Here is a 17,682-nt window from a genome sequence, read left to right as displayed (position 1 = left end):
CACACACACACACACACACACACACACACACACACACACACACACACACACACACACGAGTCAATAAAGAAAACACTACAGAGCATTCATTAGACACTACAGAGCGAAATGGAGAACACTGCATCCAGAACATTACAGAAAAAAGTATATTGTATTGAATAAACAATTTTGCAATTCTGTAAAAAAGTATAGTGATTGTATAGGCCTATACTGTAAGAATAGTATTGTGCTGAATATTGAATAGCACTGAATGTTTGTATATATTCAGCTCTTGGATACTGCAACGATACTACAGTCCAACTGCAAAGGCCAAAAACGTCAAATAAAACTAAAGGAATAGCATGTTACAGTACACTCAAATATTGTAAGTTCAGAGTCAATGAGAGACTCATTCTGTCTCAGCATCATGTCTGTGTGCTTGAGTCCGGCCTGAGAACTTTGTCCACATCACAAGTAATGTTGTCTTTTTTGCTAGACAGAGAGAAAAACCCCATCCAGCCTTGATAACACTCTCTAAACCTTCCTCTTTCTCTCCTCATCCTCCACTTCTTACATGTACTCTTCCTCCTCTCCTTCTCAGATTGTGTCCATCTGTTGTTCGTCTCATCATTCAGTCACCTGTGCCGCTTGTGTTCTCTGAACTGACTCATATGTTGTACAGTTGGTTTGATCACATCATTAGAAACAAGTGTGAACAGTTTTGAATCGTTGTGTGTAAACGATGACAGCTGTGCTTTAGTTGTGTTTGGCATTTTGCAGCACATTTTACTTGATTCATGTATTTAACTATTATTTAGGGGGATTTTTACTTTATTCAAGTACAATTTAAACTGACTACTTGTACTTGTTACTTCATTACATTACATTTCTGGCTTCATATGTTCACCTTCAAATCTGAGGAAGCTACGTTTATTCGTTATTTTTGTCTATTTTGAAAGTCATTAGCTGTCTATATTTGCCTGAATGGACAAGATTGAATGTGAACAAAATCAGTGATGAGAATTTATACAATTCATGTTTTGGTGACACTCATTGCTTTTTTTTTTAATAAATGTTACAAATCTTTAAAAAGTGTTTAACCCAACATTGTTTATTAAAGTAATTGTAATTCATGTTTAGTGATGTTCTTATCAGGAAGTAGATCAGTCGTATTAAAATGATATATTGAGTAACATAGGATCGTAAATGTTTTTGAAGCGTTATTTTGTATTTTATGCACTGTGTGCTTAGTTTGTGTTCATCTGAAGAAAGGCATGTACGTTAGGGACAGCATGAGGGTAAAGGATGGATTTTTGTGTTGCATTGTGCTGCATTTTAATAGATGTTCTCGCGCTAGATAGATGTTTAGACAGGTTTGACCTGTGCCATTGCATTTTATGTTTTCTCCCTTTAACCAAACCTTTGCATGTCTGACAAAAACATTTTATGCAGGTTTTTAAGCAATTTATCTTTGCATTGAGAAGATAGCTCAATATGATGAAACAAGAATCTTCTTTTTTTTGCTAGGTTATTTCTCCTTTTTAATACTCGGGTACAATTTAAAGTTGCACTTTTTTTACTTTACGAAGTATGTTTTTGTCCAGATACTTGTACTTTTGAGTAAAATTTTCACTGAGAGTCTGTACTTTCACTAGAGTGTAATTTTCCACCCCTGATAGAGTCATTATTCACTTCTCATCCAGTATTATCAGTGCTATTTCTGAATATTACGTGTCTTTTAAACCCCAGCTAATCAAGCCAAAGGCGACAGTGGCAAGAAAACCAAACTCCATCATGAGACCGAAATGGAGAAAAACAAATGAATGAAAATGAATCACACAGAGTGAACTCAACTCTAGAGGGAATAATAGAGCTGCTGCATTATTTCATTTACATCACTCTTCAAAGTGTGTGACGCTGCATGTTTCTGATTTCTTTAGACAAGCGCTAAAGCTGATCTTTATGCCATCAGCAGCATCTTGACTTGAGACGTGATTCTGAATCTGTTTTTCATCTGACGTGAAACAAGCGCCTCACTTTCTCCGTCTGCTGATGTGCTGTTGTTAGAGAGCTCATATAGTTTCTCTAGCCGTGAAGCAAGCAGTATATCAGCGCTGTGTTTCTGTAAAATGATTAGATGTGCCTGTGGTCAGTCCATCTGGCCTGCAGAAGTCATCTGTCTTCTTCAGGCTGTCAGAGAGGCTTTTATTGGGCTGTGCCTTCATTCACACACTTCAGAAGAGCAGCGCTATTGTTTGACTGGACAGAAGAGGAAGAGGAGCACACCGTGGTCTTCACAGCAGCGACTTTCCCAGTCATTAGGCATTTAGAAAATATATATTTCTTACGATTTCTAACCTATTAAAAATAATAGAGCTTGACGAAATACGTCAACAAATATTTCTAAAAGATATATTCATAATAAACTGCCCATAGGGTTAAAAGAACATTAATACATGGCAATAACACTTTTTAAATGAAGCGTCCTCATGTATCCAGCTGCGTTTATAAAATACACGTTTGATCGGATTTGATCCTAAATTCCAGATTTCATCCTGTCAGATTTGAGGATTTATAAAGAACTGACGTGAAAATGATCTTGTTATATGTAAAGAACTAAAGAAAGTGTGCAAAGTTTTTGCCACTAAAATACCATTAAGATAGTCTAATATTGTTTATTAAAATGTAAAGTAGACAATCACAATATACATTAATATTACTATATGTGCAAATGTGCAACTGCTTTTGTAATAATTACATCACTGAAACTCATTAATAATGATGATATTTTTGAGATATTTTTGGGATATTTTTGGCGTTCTGCACTTTGTGCTTAAAAGATGAATTATGGTTTATAAAGCAGGATGCATTTGGGAGCATTTTCTGAGTATACAGCATGGATTTTATTAGAAATCATTCACAGGAACCTTTCAGAATGAGTTTTGTGTTCAGATTTAGGATCATTACGCACGACTATAAATGAAGCCCGTGGTTCTTCTGAAAACGTCTTGATTTTCAGTAGTTTTAGCTCTGGTTTAGATCATGGTAAGTCTGGTTGGAGTTTTGCTGTCCTGACAGAGGGTCCTCGGAGCTCTAAGCGCTGCGGCTCTCATCTGAAGCTCCTCTGCCGGGGACGAGGCGTCTCGACAGGACGATAGGTAGCCCTGCTCTCTCTCTTTTCTCCTCTCAATGAGGGACGGAGCTCAATTAGCATTTCACAAGTCCCTTTCTCCTTTTCTATCGCACCCTTCCCCGCGGAGCCGCTGCTTTCTGCGGGATTGTCCTGCTTCTGGCCCTGGTCTCCGTTGGCAGGGTGACAGTATTCGAGTGAGCAAACTCCTGCTATTGTCCTCCAGCCAGAGGGAGCCATGGAGACCCACTAATATGACACAGGAAAGTGTTTGCTGATGGCAATTCTATGGGCTTTGTCTAACTCTTTCTCTTTCACGACGACTCGATTTAAGTCTCCGAATGTTTGACTACAAATGTGAGAGTGCTCTCCGGCTCCTCCGCCTTTGTCCCGCGAGGTTTGAATGAGTAATTCAGCTTTTGTGTGGCTCGATTGAGGGGGCAAACAGAAAGACAAGATTCTTGAGCGCTCAAGCCCCCTCTCCATGGTTATGCGCACATCTCCTCCCCTGAACCCGCTCCTGACATCCCTGTAAGGGGAAGAGCGCAACTTCAGATCGTCTTCTGGAAGTGAGGTGAAGCGCGGCTTCAGGGCCACGGGGCCCTCGCTCCAAACTCCGTCAAATCACAAACAGACTGCGGCGAGCGCGGGACGATCAGGCCACCGTTTGTTTCCACTAAGAAATATTGCATCTGCTGCTGTTTTCCCTCTCGGGGATTTCCATGACAACAGTTTGGGGTGGCAAAGAATCCGACACCGGGATCTCGGTGGCTCATTGGGGAGCATTGTGAGGAAAGTGAGGTCTCTGATTGGCTCAGGAAAGCACCATAACTACACCCAGTCTATAGCCATTCAGCTTCTTAGAGAGCTTGGGCTACTACAGAGCTGGACCTCACTCTGGCTTTGCTTTGCCAGGTCTGATGCGAAGCTGGAGTCAGTATTGCGACTGTTGACTTTAGAGCTGGAGGTCAGAGCTTCACAGGAGTGCGTGAGGATGTGCTGCTGAGGTCTGCGTGATGGCGAGCTCCGACAGCGAGGTCAAGACGCTCCTGAACTTCGTCAATCTGGCGTCGAGCGACATCAAGGCGGCGCTGGATCGATCCGCGCCCTGCAGGCGCTCCGTGGACCACCGCAAATACCTGCAGAAGCAGCTCAAGCGCTTCTCGCACCGCTACGCCAAGATGCCCCGCTGCCATTCGCACAGAAACGGCGACTCGGCGCCCGCTAAACTCTCCGAGGATAAAGCGCCGCCCGGGCCCGGGAGCGGGAGAGAGGAGCGTCTGAACGCGGAGGACGGAGCGCGGTCGGGACAGGGACAGGGACAGGCTCCGACGCCGATGCGCAAGCGGCAGCTCCCGGCGTCCTTCTGGAAGGAGCCGCAGTCCTCATCCGGGAGCCGCGAGCGTCTGGAGCGCTTCCTTCAGAGCGGACACGTCAGACCGCCCGCGGTGAATGGCGAGAGGAGCACGACGGGTTTTGATGACTTGAACGCAAACCCGCTGCTGTCCGGTAGCGCGGCGTGCGCGTGCTCGTGCTGCTCGCTCCCGTACCGCTTTCTGCTGCCTCACGCGGACGCGCCCCTCAGCAGCCGCGCGCATGTGGTGATCAAGCCGATCCCCACCAAACCCTCCTCTTCCTCCTCTTCCTCCTCCTCCGTGTTCAGCGTGTTCGGCTTCATTTAGCGGGAGGACGAACACCCTTTAGACACTGTAGCGAGCTCCTCTCTGTTTTAACCCATTACTGAATCAGCTGGATTTAATGAACACTCGCCTTTAAGCACTTAAAAGTACAGATGTAGCAAGAATAAAGCACGCCTGTATTGACTTGTATGGGCTTTAGTGAAAGTGAAGACATTAAACTATCCATTTCAGAGTGTTTGTGTGAGCACAGCACAAACACTGTTCTCCGGAGAGCATCTTATAAACACCATGTCTCTGTCACAGCTCAAACATTCCTGAAACAGCATTCACTGTGAGGTAGAGATTATTTATTATTGTGTTAGTCCAGTTAGAGATGTTGTCACACTAAAAACCTGATTGTAATCCATTAGCTGATTAAAACTGCTACTGATTGACTGTTTTACACTGTCTGTTAATTAAAGATCCGACACTCAAAGCAGCACATTTATTCTGATCACCACCATCATACTCAGTATTTTCAGATCAACTACATAGAACTGTGTATCAAGCACAAACATAATACTTTAAGAAACGTCAAGATAAATTAAAAGTTATAAATACACAAAACAATCATCCCGTTTCACTCTCCCTTCAGTGATGATGATGATGATGATGATGGTGGTGGTCCCTGTGCTGAGCGCAGCGTCTGCTTCTGGAGCTCAGGTACCGCAGCATGGGGCCCGGCAGCGGCAGCGACTCCACACATCTCAGTCTCTGCGGCCCCAGCTGCTCTCGGATCCTCAGCCCACAGAGATGCATCAGGCCTCGAGGAGACGCTGTAAACACAAACATCACATCGATCCTGCTCAGCATGCAGACGCACAACGACAACAACACTGCTCTGCAGCTGACCACGAGGAGCTTGTGTTCAATCTCCAGTTCAGTAACTCCAATGTCTAGATGACTGACAAGCTAATAGATAAACAGATATTATGAAAAGTAAATAAGTTACTAAATAAAACAAAAAATAAAAATCCTTTTTTGAAATTGTCTTCCGTGTACAAAACAAAGCATGAAAGATCAACATCACTTAAATGATAAATGTGTGACTGTTTCTTTAAATAGTTGAGCTGTTCAGCGGTCAGGCAAACGACCATAGCATGATCATCCCAGCATCTGTGCAGCTCTACTGAGGTTTTACTGGCAAATGTGCTGTGGTTCATAATGCACTCACATGTTTTCTCCTTAATGCTCATCCACTCCGGTTGGTCCAGAAGGAGATCTCTGATCCTGCTGCAGAGCTGAACGTTTCCTACATAGTCCAGCAGCAGATCAGTGACCCGACCGGCTGAGTGTCTCCAGCAGGAGGACGAGATCCAGTCACAGAACTGAAAGAGAACAGAGAACTTCAGATTCGGCACAGTCAGGACCTAACACACACCATGAGGCTACAGAGAATGGCTATTCATTGGTCAAGGATACCTCACGACACTGAATCATCACCTTTAACTCTGGTTTAGTGGCGTCTGTGTTCACCGTGTGGCTTCTGAAGTGTGTGTGCTCTCCGCTGTGATGTCTGCTGCAGGTGAAGCAGGTCCGAGCGTCACAGCCGTGGTCCAGTAGATACTGCAGGACGTCCAGCTGATGAGTGTACAGCAGCACTGCGGGGAAACCTGCGGTCGGGCGAGCGTTCACATGAGCTCCGTGCTCCAGCAGCAGCGCCACAGTCTCCAGACAGCCGTCACGCACCGCTAACAGCAGCGGGCTGAAGGGGTCCATGTTGGGATTCGCACCGGCCTTCAGCAGAACAGCAGCGGCCCGTGTGTTCCTGGCGGCGACAGCGCAGTACAGAGCCGAAACACGCCGGTCCTGGAACCTGGCTGAGCACTCCTGAGAGAGTTTGCTGTTGACATCAAACCCCGACTCAATCAGCAGACTCATGATGATCCTGCGGTCGTGCTCCGCTGCCAGATGGAGAGGAGAGATGCCGCTTTGCCGAATCCTCACCCGGCTGGTGATCGGGAGCAATAAGGAAACAATCCTGGGAAAGACAGCATTTTAGAGCTTAAGCATACAAATCAATGATTCATTAAATCATCAAGACAATATCAAACTTCTTAAAGGAATAGTTCACCAAAAAAAAAAAAGTAGATTAGGATGAGTTTGTTTCTTCATCAGGTTTGTAGAAATGTAGCATTGCATCAGTGTCTCAGCAATGGATGCTCTGCAGTGAATGGGTGCCGTCAGAATGAGAGTCCAAACAGCTGATAAAAACATCACAATAATCCACAAGTAATCTACAGCACTCCAGTCCATCAGTTAACATCTGGAGAAGACAAAAGCTGAAACAAATCCAGCATTAAGACGTTTTTAACTAGAATACCATAGAGTCCATAATCCATAATAACTCTTAGTCTGAATCAGGAGAGAAATCTGCACAAATCATGCCAAAACAGCACACACACAAAGACACACACACACACACACACACACACACACGAGTCAATAAAGAAAACACTACAGAGCATTCATTAGACACTACAGAGCGAAATGGAGAACACTGCATCCAGAACATTACAGAAAAAAGTATATTGTATTGAATAAACAATTTTGCAATTCTGTAAAAAAGTATAGTGATTGAGTAAGGTGAATATATTGTATAGGCCTACTGTATGTACTGCAAGAATAGTATTGTGCTGAATATTGAATAGCACTGAATGTTTGTATATATTCAGCTCTTGGATACTGCAACGATACTACAGTCCAACTGCAAAGGCCAAAAACGTCAAATAAAACTAAAGGAATAGCATGTTACAGTACACTCAAATATTGTAAGTTCAGAGTCAATGAGAGACTCATTCTGTCTCAGCATCATGTCTGTGTGCTTGAGTCCGGCCTGAGAACTTTGTCCACATCACAAGTAATGTTGTCTTTTTTGCTAGACAGAGAGAAAAACCCCATCCAGCCTTGATAACACTCTCTAAACCTTCCTCTTTCTCTCCTCATCCTCCACTTCTTACATGTACTCTTCCTCCTCTCCTTCTCAGATTGTGTCCATCTGTTGTTCGTCTCATCATTCAGTCACCTGTGCCGCTTGTGTTCTCTGAACTGACTCATATGTTGTACAGTTGGTTTGATCACATCATTAGAAACAAGTGTGAACAGTTTTGAATCGTTGTGTGTAAACGATGACAGCTGTGCTTTAGTTGTGTTTGGCATTTTGCAGCACATTTTACTTGATTCATGTATTTAACTATTATTTAGGGGGATTTTTACTTTATTCAAGTACAATTTAAACTGACTACTTGTACTTGTTACTTCATTACATTACATTTCTGGCTTCATATGTTCACCTTCAAATCTGAGGAAGCTACGTTTATTCGTTATTTTTGTCTATTTTGAAAGTCATTAGCTGTCTATATTTGCCTGAATGGACAAGATTGAATGTGAACAAAATCAGTGATGAGAATTTATACAATTCATGTTTTGGTGACACTCATTGCTTTTTTTTTTAATAAATGTTACAAATCTTTAAAAAGTGTTTAACCCAACATTGTTTATTAAAGTAATTGTAATTCATGTTTAGTGATGTTCTTATCAGGAAGTAGATCAGTCGTATTAAAATGATATATTGAGTAACATAGGATCGTAAATGTTTTTGAAGCGTTATTTTGTATTTTATGCACTGTGTGCTTAGTTTGTGTTCATCTGAAGAAAGGCATGTACGTTAGGGACAGCATGAGGGTAAAGGATGGATTTTTGTGTTGCATTGTGCTGCATTTTAATAGATGTTCTCGCGCTAGATAGATGTTTAGACAGGTTTGACCTGTGCCATTGCATTTTATGTTTTCTCCCTTTAACCAAACCTTTGCATGTCTGACAAAAACATTTTATGCAGGTTTTTAAGCAATTTATCTTTGCATTGAGAAGATAGCTCAATATGATGAAACAAGAATCTTCTTTTTTTTGCTAGGTTATTTCTCCTTTTTAATACTCGGGTACAATTTAAAGTTGCACTTTTTTTACTTTACGAAGTATGTTTTTGTCCAGATACTTGTACTTTTGAGTAAAATTTTCACTGAGAGTCTGTACTTTCACTAGAGTGTAATTTTCCACCCCTGATAGAGTCATTATTCACTTCTCATCCAGTATTATCAGTGCTATTTCTGAATATTACGTGTCTTTTAAACCCCAGCTAATCAAGCCAAAGGCGACAGTGGCAAGAAAACCAAACTCCATCATGAGACCGAAATGGAGAAAAACAAATGAATGAAAATGAATCACACAGAGTGAACTCAACTCTAGAGGGAATAATAGAGCTGCTGCATTATTTCATTTACATCACTCTTCAAAGTGTGTGACGCTGCATGTTTCTGATTTCTTTAGACAAGCGCTAAAGCTGATCTTTATGCCATCAGCAGCATCTTGACTTGAGACGTGATTCTGAATCTGTTTTTCATCTGACGTGAAACAAGCGCCTCACTTTCTCCGTCTGCTGATGTGCTGTTGTTAGAGAGCTCATATAGTTTCTCTAGCCGTGAAGCAAGCAGTATATCAGCGCTGTGTTTCTGTAAAATGATTAGATGTGCCTGTGGTCAGTCCATCTGGCCTGCAGAAGTCATCTGTCTTCTTCAGGCTGTCAGAGAGGCTTTTATTGGGCTGTGCCTTCATTCACACACTTCAGAAGAGCAGCGCTATTGTTTGACTGGACAGAAGAGGAAGAGGAGCACACCGTGGTCTTCACAGCAGCGACTTTCCCAGTCATTAGGCATTTAGAAAATATATATTTCTTACGATTTCTAACCTATTAAAAATAATAGAGCTTGACGAAATACGTCAACAAATATTTCTCAAAGATATATTCATAATAAACTGCCCATAGGGTTAAAAGAACATTAATACATGGCAATAACACTTTTTAAATGAAGCGTCCTCATGTATCCAGCTGCGTTTATAAAATACACGTTTGATCGGATTTGATCCTAAATTCCAGATTTCATCCTGTCAGATTTGAGGATTTATAAAGAACTGACGTGAAAATGATCTTGTTATATGTAAAGAACTAAAGAAAGTGTGCAAAGTTTTTGCCACTAAAATACCATTAAGATAGTCTAATATTGTTTATTAACATGTAAAGTAGACAATCACAATATACATTAATATTACTATATGTGCAAATGTGCAACTGCTTTTGTAATAATTACATCACTGAAACTCATTAATAATGATGATATTTTTGAGATATTTTTGGGATATTTTTGGCGTTCTGCACTTTGTGCTTAAAAGATGAATTATGGTTTATAAAGCAGGATGCATTTGGGAGCATTTTCTGAGTATACAGCATGGATTTTATTAGAAATCATTCACAGGAACCTTTCAGAATGAGTTTTGTGTTCAGATTTAGGATCATTACGCACGACTATAAATGAAGCCCGTGGTTCTTCTGAAAACGTCTTGATTTTCAGTAGTTTTAGCTCTGGTTTAGATCATGGTAAGTCTGGTTGGAGTTTTGCTGTCCTGACAGAGGGTCCTCGGAGCTCTAAGCGCTGCGGCTCTCATCTGAAGCTCCTCTGCCGGGGACGAGGCGTCTCGACAGGACGATAGGTAGCCCTGCTCTCTCTCTTTTCTCCTCTCAATGAGGGACGGAGCTCAATTAGCATTTCACAAGTCCCTTTCTCCTTTTCTATCGCACCCTTCCCCGCGGAGCCGCTGCTTTCTGCGGGATTGTCCTGCTTCTGGCCCTGGTCTCCGTTGGCAGGGTGACAGTATTCGAGTGAGCAAACTCCTGCTATTGTCCTCCAGCCAGAGGGAGCCATGGAGACCCACTAATATGACACAGGAAAGTGTTTGCTGATGGCAGTTCTATGGGCTTTGTCTAACTCTTTCTCTTTCACGACGACTCGATTTAAGTCTCCGAATGTTTGACTACAAATGTGAGAGTGCTCTCCGGCTCCTCCGCCTTTGTCCCGCGAGGTTTGAATGAGTAATTCAGCTTTTGTGTGGCTCGATTGAGGGGGCAAACAGAAAGACAAGATTCTTGAGCGCTCAAGCCCCCTCTCCATGGTTATGCGCACATCTCCTCCCCTGAACCCGCTCCTGACATCCCTGTAAGGGGAAGAGCGCAACTTCAGATCGTCTTCTGGAAGTGAGGTGAAGCGCGGCTTCAGGGCCACGGGGCCCTCGCTCCAAACTCCGTCAAATCACAAACAGACTGCGGCGAGCGCGGGACGATCAGGCCACCGTTTGTTTCCACTAAGAAATATTGCATCTGCTGCTGTTTTCCCTCTCGGGGATTTCCATGACAACAGTTTGGGGTGGCAAAGAATCCGACACCGGGATCTCGGTGGCTCATTGGGGAGCATTGTGAGGAAAGTGAGGTCTCTGATTGGCTCAGGAAAGCACCATAACTACACCCAGTCTATAGCCATTCAGCTTCTTAGAGAGCTTGGGCTACTACAGAGCTGGACCTCACTCTGGCTTTGCTTTGCCAGGTCTGATGCGAAGCTGGAGTCAGTATTGCGACTGTTGACTGTAGAGCTGGAGGTCAGAGCTTCACAGGAGTGCGTGAGGATGTGCTGCTGAGGTCTGCGTGATGGCGAGCTCCGACAGCGAGGTCAAGACGCTCCTGAACTTCGTCAATCTGGCGTCGAGCGACATCAAGGCGGCGCTGGATCGATCCGCGCCCTGCAGGCGCTCCGTGGACCACCGCAAATACCTGCAGAAGCAGCTCAAGCGCTTCTCGCACCGCTACGCCAAGATGCCCCGCTGCCATTCGCACAGAAACGGCGACTCGGCGCCCGCTAAACTCTCCGAGGATAAAGCGCCGCCCGGGCCCGGGAGCGGGAGAGAGGAGCGTCTGAACGCGGAGGACGGAGCGCGGTCGGGACAGGGACAGGGACAGGCTCCGACGCCGATGCGCAAGCGGCAGCTCCCGGCGTCCTTCTGGAAGGAGCCGCAGTCCTCATCCGGGAGCCGCGAGCGTCTGGAGCGCTTCCTTCAGAGCGGACACGTCAGACCGCCCGCGGTGAATGGCGAGAGGAGCACGACGGGTTTTGATGACTTGAACGCAAACCCGCTGCTGTCCGGTAGCGCGGCGTGCGCGTGCTCGTGCTGCTCGCTCCCGTACCGCTTTCTGCTGCCTCACGCGGACGCGCCCCTCAGCAGCCGCGCGCATGTGGTGATCAAGCCGATCCCCACCAAACCCTCCTCTTCCTCCTCTTCCTCCTCCTCCGTGTTCAGCGTGTTCGGCTTCATTTAGCGGGAGGACGAACACCCTTTAGACACTGTAGCGAGCTCCTCTCTGTTTTAACCCATTACTGAATCAGCTGGATTTAATGAACACTCGCCTTTAAGCACTTAAAAGTACAGATGTAGCAAGAATAAAGCACGCCTGTATTGACTTGTATGGGCTTTAGTGAAAGTGAAGACATTAAACTATCCATTTCAGAGTGTTTGTGTGAGCACAGCACAAACACTGTTCTCCGGAGAGCATCTTATAAACACCATGTCTCTGTCACAGCTCAAACATTCCTGAAACAGCATTCACTGTGAGGTAGAGATTATTTATTATTGTGTTAGTCCAGTTAGAGATGTTGTCACACTAAAAACCTGATTGTAATCCATTAGCTGATTAAAACTGCTACTGATTGACTGTTTTACACTGTCTGTTAATTAAAGATCCGACACTCAAAGCAGCACATTTATTCTGATCACCACCATCATACTCAGTATTTTCAGATCAACTACATAGAACTGTGTATCAAGCACAAACATAATACTTTAAGAAACGTCAAGATAAATTAAAAGTTATAAATACACAAAACAATCATCCCGTTTCACTCTCCCTTCAGTGATGATGATGATGATGATGATGGTGGTGGTCCCTGTGCTGAGCGCAGCGTCTGCTTCTGGAGCTCAGGTACCGCAGCATGGGGCCCGGCAGCGGCAGCGACTCCACACATCTCAGTCTCTGCGGCCCCAGCTGCTCTCGGATCCTCAGCCCACAGAGATGCATCAGGCCTCGAGGAGACGCTGTAAACACAAACATCACATCGATCCTGCTCAGCATGCAGACGCACAACGACAACAACACTGCTCTGCAGCTGACCACGAGGAGCTTGTGTTCAATCTCCAGTTCAGTAACTCCAATGTCTAGATGACTGACAAGCTAATAGATAAACAGATATTATGAAAAGTAAATAAGTTACTAAATAAAACAAAAAATAAAAATCCTTTTTTGAAATTGTCTTCCGTGTACAAAACAAAGCATGAAAGATCAACATCACTTAAATGATAAATGTGTGACTGTTTCTTTAAATAGTTGAGCTGTTCAGCGGTCAGGCAAACGACCATAGCATGATCATCCCAGCATCTGTGCAGCTCTACTGAGGTTTTACTGGCAAATGTGCTGTGGTTCATAATGCACTCACATGTTTTCTCCTTAATGCTCATCCACTCCGGTTGGTCCAGAAGGAGATCTCTGATCCTGCTGCAGAGCTGAACGTTTCCTACATAGTCCAGCAGCAGATCAGTGACCCGACCGGCTGAGTGTCTCCAGCAGGAGGACGAGATCCAGTCACAGAACTGAAAGAGAACAGAGAACTTCAGATTCGGCACAGTCAGGACCTAACACACACCATGAGGCTACAGAGAATGGCTATTCATTGGTCAAGGATACCTCACGACACTGAATCATCACCTTTAACTCTGGTTTAGTGGCGTCTGTGTTCACCGTGTGGCTTCTGAAGTGTGTGTGCTCTCCGCTGTGATGTCTGCTGCAGGTGAAGCAGGTCCGAGCGTCACAGCCGTGGTCCAGTAGATACTGCAGGACGTCCAGCTGATGAGTGTACAGCAGCACTGCGGGGAAACCTGCGGTCGGGCGAGCGTTCACATGAGCTCCGTGCTCCAGCAGCAGCGCCACAGTCTCCAGACAGCCGTCACGCACCGCTAACAGCAGCGGGCTGAAGGGGTCCATGTTGGGATTCGCACCGGCCTTCAGCAGAACAGCAGCGGCCCGTGTGTTCCTGGCGGCGACAGCGCAGTACAGAGCCGAAACACGCCGGTCCTGGAACCTGGCTGAGCACTCCTGAGAGAGTTTGCTGTTGACATCAAACCCCGACTCAATCAGCAGACTCATGATGATCCTGCGGTCGTGCTCCGCTGCCAGATGGAGAGGAGAGATGCCGCTTTGCCGAATCCTCACCCGGCTGGTGATCGGGAGCAATAAGGAAACAATCCTGGGAAAGACAGCATTTTAGAGCTTAAGCATACAAATCAATGATTCATTAAATCATCAAGACAATATCAAACTTCTTAAAGGAATAGTTCACCAAAAAAAAAAAAGTAGATTAGGATGAGTTTGTTTCTTCATCAGGTTTGTAGAAATGTAGCATTGCATCAGTGTCTCAGCAATGGATGCTCTGCAGTGAATGGGTGCCGTCAGAATGAGAGTCCAAACAGCTGATAAAAACATCACAATAATCCACAAGTAATCTACAGCACTCCAGTCCATCAGTTAACATCTGGAGAAGACAAAAGCTGAAACAAATCCAGCATTAAGACGTTTTTAACTAGAATACCATAGAGTCCATAATCCATAATAACTCTTAGTCTGAATCAGGAGAGAAATCTGCACAAATCATGCCAAAACAGCTCTAAACAAATATGGATTAGTTTCAGCTTCTGTCTTCTCCAGATGTTAACTGATGGACTGGAGTGCTGTGGATTATTGTGATGTTTTTATCAGCTGTTTGGACTCTCATTCTGACGGCACCCATTCACTGCAGAGCATCCATTGCTGAGACACTGATGCAATGCTACATTTCTCCAAACCTGATGAAGAGACAAACTCATCCTGATCTTGTGATGAACTGAGGGTGAGCACATCTTCATCGAGTTCTCATGTTCGTGTGAGCTGTTGGTGTAAAGCACAGCTGGGAGTTACAGTAATCACGTGGTCAGCTCTAGTGGCTGTGTTTGGACTCCAGCTGTTCAGCTCTCGTCACGTGTGTCAGAGGCGGCAGGTGCAGCTGTTGTACAGCACATGACATCTGCTACAGGACACAGCTGTAGTTCTCTAGATTGGACTGAATTCTTACTCTTTGTGTCCGTGCTGGCTGGCGATGTGCAGAGGCAGAAGTCCGGCATTGGTGGCTTCGTTGGCATCTGTGTGATGTTTGAGCAGAAGCTTGACAGTTTCTGTGTGACCGTGTCTGCAGGCTTGGGTTAAAGCAGTGTTCCCGTCACACGTCTGAGCATTCACACCAGCACCTGACGGGACAAACACAACATTCTAGTGTTTCTACTCTTTTGGTTTTAGAAGCCATCCCTCAATATTTTTAAATAAATGTCTTATAAACACAAATGATTTCCTGTTCTGTGTTTTATATCTACTGCCATAGCGGCTCACTGGTCTAATTATTTTGTACTAAGTCTTTATTTTTAGTTATATTCATGTCAGGGTAAAATATAAATTTTAACTTCAATTTAAAAACTCAGACTTAAAGGTGACATATCATGAAAATCTGACTTTTCCAGGTTGTAAGTGCTATAATCAGGTCCCCGGTGCATCTACCAACCAAGGAAACGTGAAAAAGATTAACCCAGTAACTTTGTTTTGGGAAGCCTTTTTCTGCAAGCGTCTGAGAAAACGAGCGCGTCTGATTTCGCTCCCTTGGTGACGTGGCAAAGGGATCTCATTATAATATCACCGCCCCTTAATCTGTAAGTTTCCACCCACGGCTCCGTCATTTTGATTTCGCAAGCGACAACGGTGTAGCAGCTCTAATGCCATAGAGAAAGTTTGAGCAAAACACGCTAACTGTTCTGTGTTTGGCTGCACAGACGAGCACAGAACACTGTTTAGAGTCCCAGCCTCAGAGGAGACAACAGAGCAGTGCATTTATTGATGTATTTACTGTATATTGCTGCTGCCACACAGATCTAAAATAAACATGCGATTTATTTCCCAGCTGTTTACCTTCACAGACATAACCCACTGTTTTTGTAACTCGTGTGTTTTTAACGTAAACTTGTGTGTGAATGAGAACTTAGTTTAGTGCTCACATGCTGTGACAGCCGCTTTCTGTGCGTGTGCTTCAGATGTGTGCGCTCAGAAAACCTTATATCAGGAGTTTAAACTCGTATGATTTCAGCGCGATAAACATGATAATCAGAACCAAAACAGATGTTTTTAGCAGGTACGAGCTGTAATGGCGCAGCTCTATTCTGGAAAAGGGGGCGGGGAGCAGCAGCTCATTTGCATTTAAAGAGACAGGCACGAAAAACAGCGTGTTTCTGCTTCCACTCAAAATAGGGCATTTTCAAAAGGATTTAATAAATGATCTGTGGAGTATTTTGAGCTGGAACTTCACAGACACATTCTGGGGACACCAGAGACTTATATTATATATTGTAAAAAGGGGCATAATATGTCACCTTTAAACCATATTGATAGATCAAACGGATCATAAACTCTAGCTAATCACACCGAGCCTAATATCTGAAGAAATCACACCGATGGGTCTGTCTGGCATATCTGATGGAGTATTTTTGTGGTTTAGTAAATGTTTCCTCACAGCTTACTCGATTTGTAAAAAATAACTAATCTGTAGAGGGAAAACAGACATTTGACATGTTTAGAACTAGCTATTGTTAGAGAATAGTTTATAACACAGCTCTCACTACAAAAACACAGAGTTTGTGCTGAAGTTTTTAGAAACAGTCACAGGACGCCCAAGTGAAGTGCCTAATGCTACTGACATTAACAGAAGAATGATTGCATGTCAGGGAGAATCCCAGTCTATAGCCTCAAGCGGCCTGCTAGTAAACCCGGCGCTCAGTACCGCTCTGGATCAGGTACGCCAGCGCTCCTGTGTGTCCGTGTCGAGCCGCCTCTATCGCGGGTGTGATGTCGTCAGTGTTGCGGGCGTCTACAGCGGCTCCGGCCCTCAGGAGCGTCTCACAGAGCTCAGTGTTGTCTCGTCTCGCTGCTTCATGCAGCGCGGTCCAGCCGCGATAACAGCGCTGATTCACCGCCGCGCCGGACGCCAGCAGCAGCTTCACCACGCTGATGCTCTCCTGCTCACACGCTAAACACCACCACACAGAGAAGACGGAGGCTTAAAACACTTACTCAACTCAGCTGGATAATGACTGACTTGAATCAACATTGAACTGACTTGAGCCTTAAAGGAACAGTTCACCCAAACATGGACATTAGCTGAAGGATGAAGAAACAAACTCATCCTAATCTTTGATGGCCTGAGGGTGAGCACATTTACAGCACATTTTTATTTGACATTGTACTTGAACTAAATTGGGGTGAATAATGACACTATTGTTTTTTGTAGAGTGAAAGTACCTTTATAAAGCGGCATCTCTTTGTTCTTGTTGCTGATGTCCGGGTCGGCTCCTGCTTCCAGAAGACTCCTCACACACTCCAGGTGTCCTCCGTGAACGGCGAGCATCAGCGGCGTCTGCTCCTGTAGCGTGCGTTTGTCCACACACATGCCAGGATCTGTCACACACAACATGTGAACACGCTTCATCAGCACACGCTGCTAGATCACTGCAATGACCAATACTGACTAACACACTCAAACACGTAAGGGCCAAGCCACAGCATCAGAGTAACTCAACTCGTTCGACAAGTTTTCTTGCAAATTCCTCAGAAAGATTTGTGAGAAAACACTTCCATGGCACTTCAAACCCCGGGCTCACGTATCTTTTGTCCAAAGCTGATGTAGCTGTCAGCGCTCTCTCTAGGACAGGTGTCTCCTTGGCTCTTACCTGTCAGCAGAGCCTGAACGCAGTGCGTCTGGCCGCGGTGAGCCGCTTCATGCAGAGCCGTCCAGTCGTCTGAGTCACACGCTTCAGCTCTTCTGACGGCAGAGCTGACTCTGGAGGATCAGGAGCATTAAGAAGAAATTGGATATTGATTGCTTAATTTAAAAA

The 17,682-nt window shown here is 44.6% G+C and overlaps 3 protein-coding genes and 1 pseudogene across 4 annotated transcripts in view; 2 read left to right on the top strand and 2 right to left on the bottom strand.

The window, feature by feature from the left end:
• The window catches only part of LOC107687606 (piRNA biogenesis protein EXD1-like), a 10,971-nt pseudogene extending 7,327 nt beyond the window's left edge, over positions 1 to 3,644 (top strand).
• A 1,560-nt stretch (positions 3,645 to 5,204) lies between these two features.
• Positions 5,205 to 6,763, bottom strand: LOC107687603 (ankyrin repeat and SOCS box protein 2-like). The gene is made up of 3 exons (XM_016484993.1): positions 6,232 to 6,763; positions 5,963 to 6,116; positions 5,205 to 5,564 (listed from the first exon to the last, which is right to left on the bottom strand). The coding sequence occupies exons 1-3, from the start codon at positions 6,667 to 6,669 to the stop codon at positions 5,380 to 5,382; spliced, it is 777 nt and encodes a 258-aa protein (XP_016340479.1). The 5' UTR covers positions 6,670 to 6,763; the 3' UTR covers positions 5,205 to 5,379.
• A 3,836-nt stretch (positions 6,764 to 10,599) lies between these two features.
• LOC107687601 (protein FAM181A) lies at positions 10,600 to 12,250 on the top strand. The gene has a single exon (XM_016484992.1). The coding sequence runs from the start codon at positions 11,321 to 11,323 to the stop codon at positions 11,984 to 11,986; it is 666 nt and encodes a 221-aa protein (XP_016340478.1). The 5' UTR covers positions 10,600 to 11,320; the 3' UTR covers positions 11,987 to 12,250.
• A 141-nt stretch (positions 12,251 to 12,391) lies between these two features.
• Positions 12,392 to 17,682, bottom strand: part of LOC107687599 (ankyrin repeat and SOCS box protein 2-like) — a 7,403-nt gene continuing 2,112 nt past the window's right edge. The window contains exons 4-8 of one of the 2 annotated variants that reach the window (XM_016484989.1): positions 16,572 to 16,817; positions 14,826 to 14,997; positions 13,427 to 13,964; positions 13,158 to 13,311; positions 12,392 to 12,759 (exon numbers count right to left, since the gene is read on the bottom strand). In XM_016484989.1, the coding sequence (XP_016340475.1) occupies positions 12,575 to 12,759; positions 13,158 to 13,311; positions 13,427 to 13,964; positions 14,826 to 14,997; positions 16,572 to 16,817 (1,295 nt within the window). In that variant the 3' untranslated portion in view covers positions 12,392 to 12,574. The remainder of the gene's footprint in view (positions 12,760 to 13,157; positions 13,312 to 13,426; positions 13,965 to 14,825; positions 14,998 to 16,571; positions 16,818 to 17,682) is intronic. The other variant, XM_016484990.1, reaches the window with a different exon arrangement.

This window comes from Sinocyclocheilus anshuiensis, unplaced genomic scaffold (genome assembly GCF_001515605.1).
Source record: "Sinocyclocheilus anshuiensis isolate Anshui unplaced genomic scaffold, SAMN03320099.WGS_v1.1 scaffold3358, whole genome shotgun sequence".
NCBI lineage: Eukaryota > Metazoa > Chordata > Actinopteri > Cypriniformes > Cyprinidae > Sinocyclocheilus > Sinocyclocheilus anshuiensis.
This window is presented reverse-complemented; position numbering and strand designations above follow the sequence as displayed.

What these genes read in the sequence shown, in the direction of transcription:
- LOC107687603 (XM_016484993.1), bottom strand. Translation starts at nt 6,669, where the DNA reads ATGAGTCTGCTGATTGAGTCGGGGTTTGATGTCAACAGCAAACTCTCT. An exon ending in CCACTAAACCAGAGTTAAAG is followed by an intron (nt 6,117 to 6,231) that starts GTGATGATTCAG and finishes GTTCTCTTTCAG; the next exon opens with TTCTGTGACTGGATCTCGTC. An exon ending in GAGCATTAAGGAGAAAACAT is followed by an intron (nt 5,565 to 5,962) that starts GTGAGTGCATTA and finishes TTGTGTTTACAG; the next exon opens with CGTCTCCTCGAGGCCTGATG.
- LOC107687601 (XM_016484992.1), top strand. Translation starts at nt 11,321, where the DNA reads ATGGCGAGCTCCGACAGCGAGGTCAAGACGCTCCTGAACTTCGTCAAT.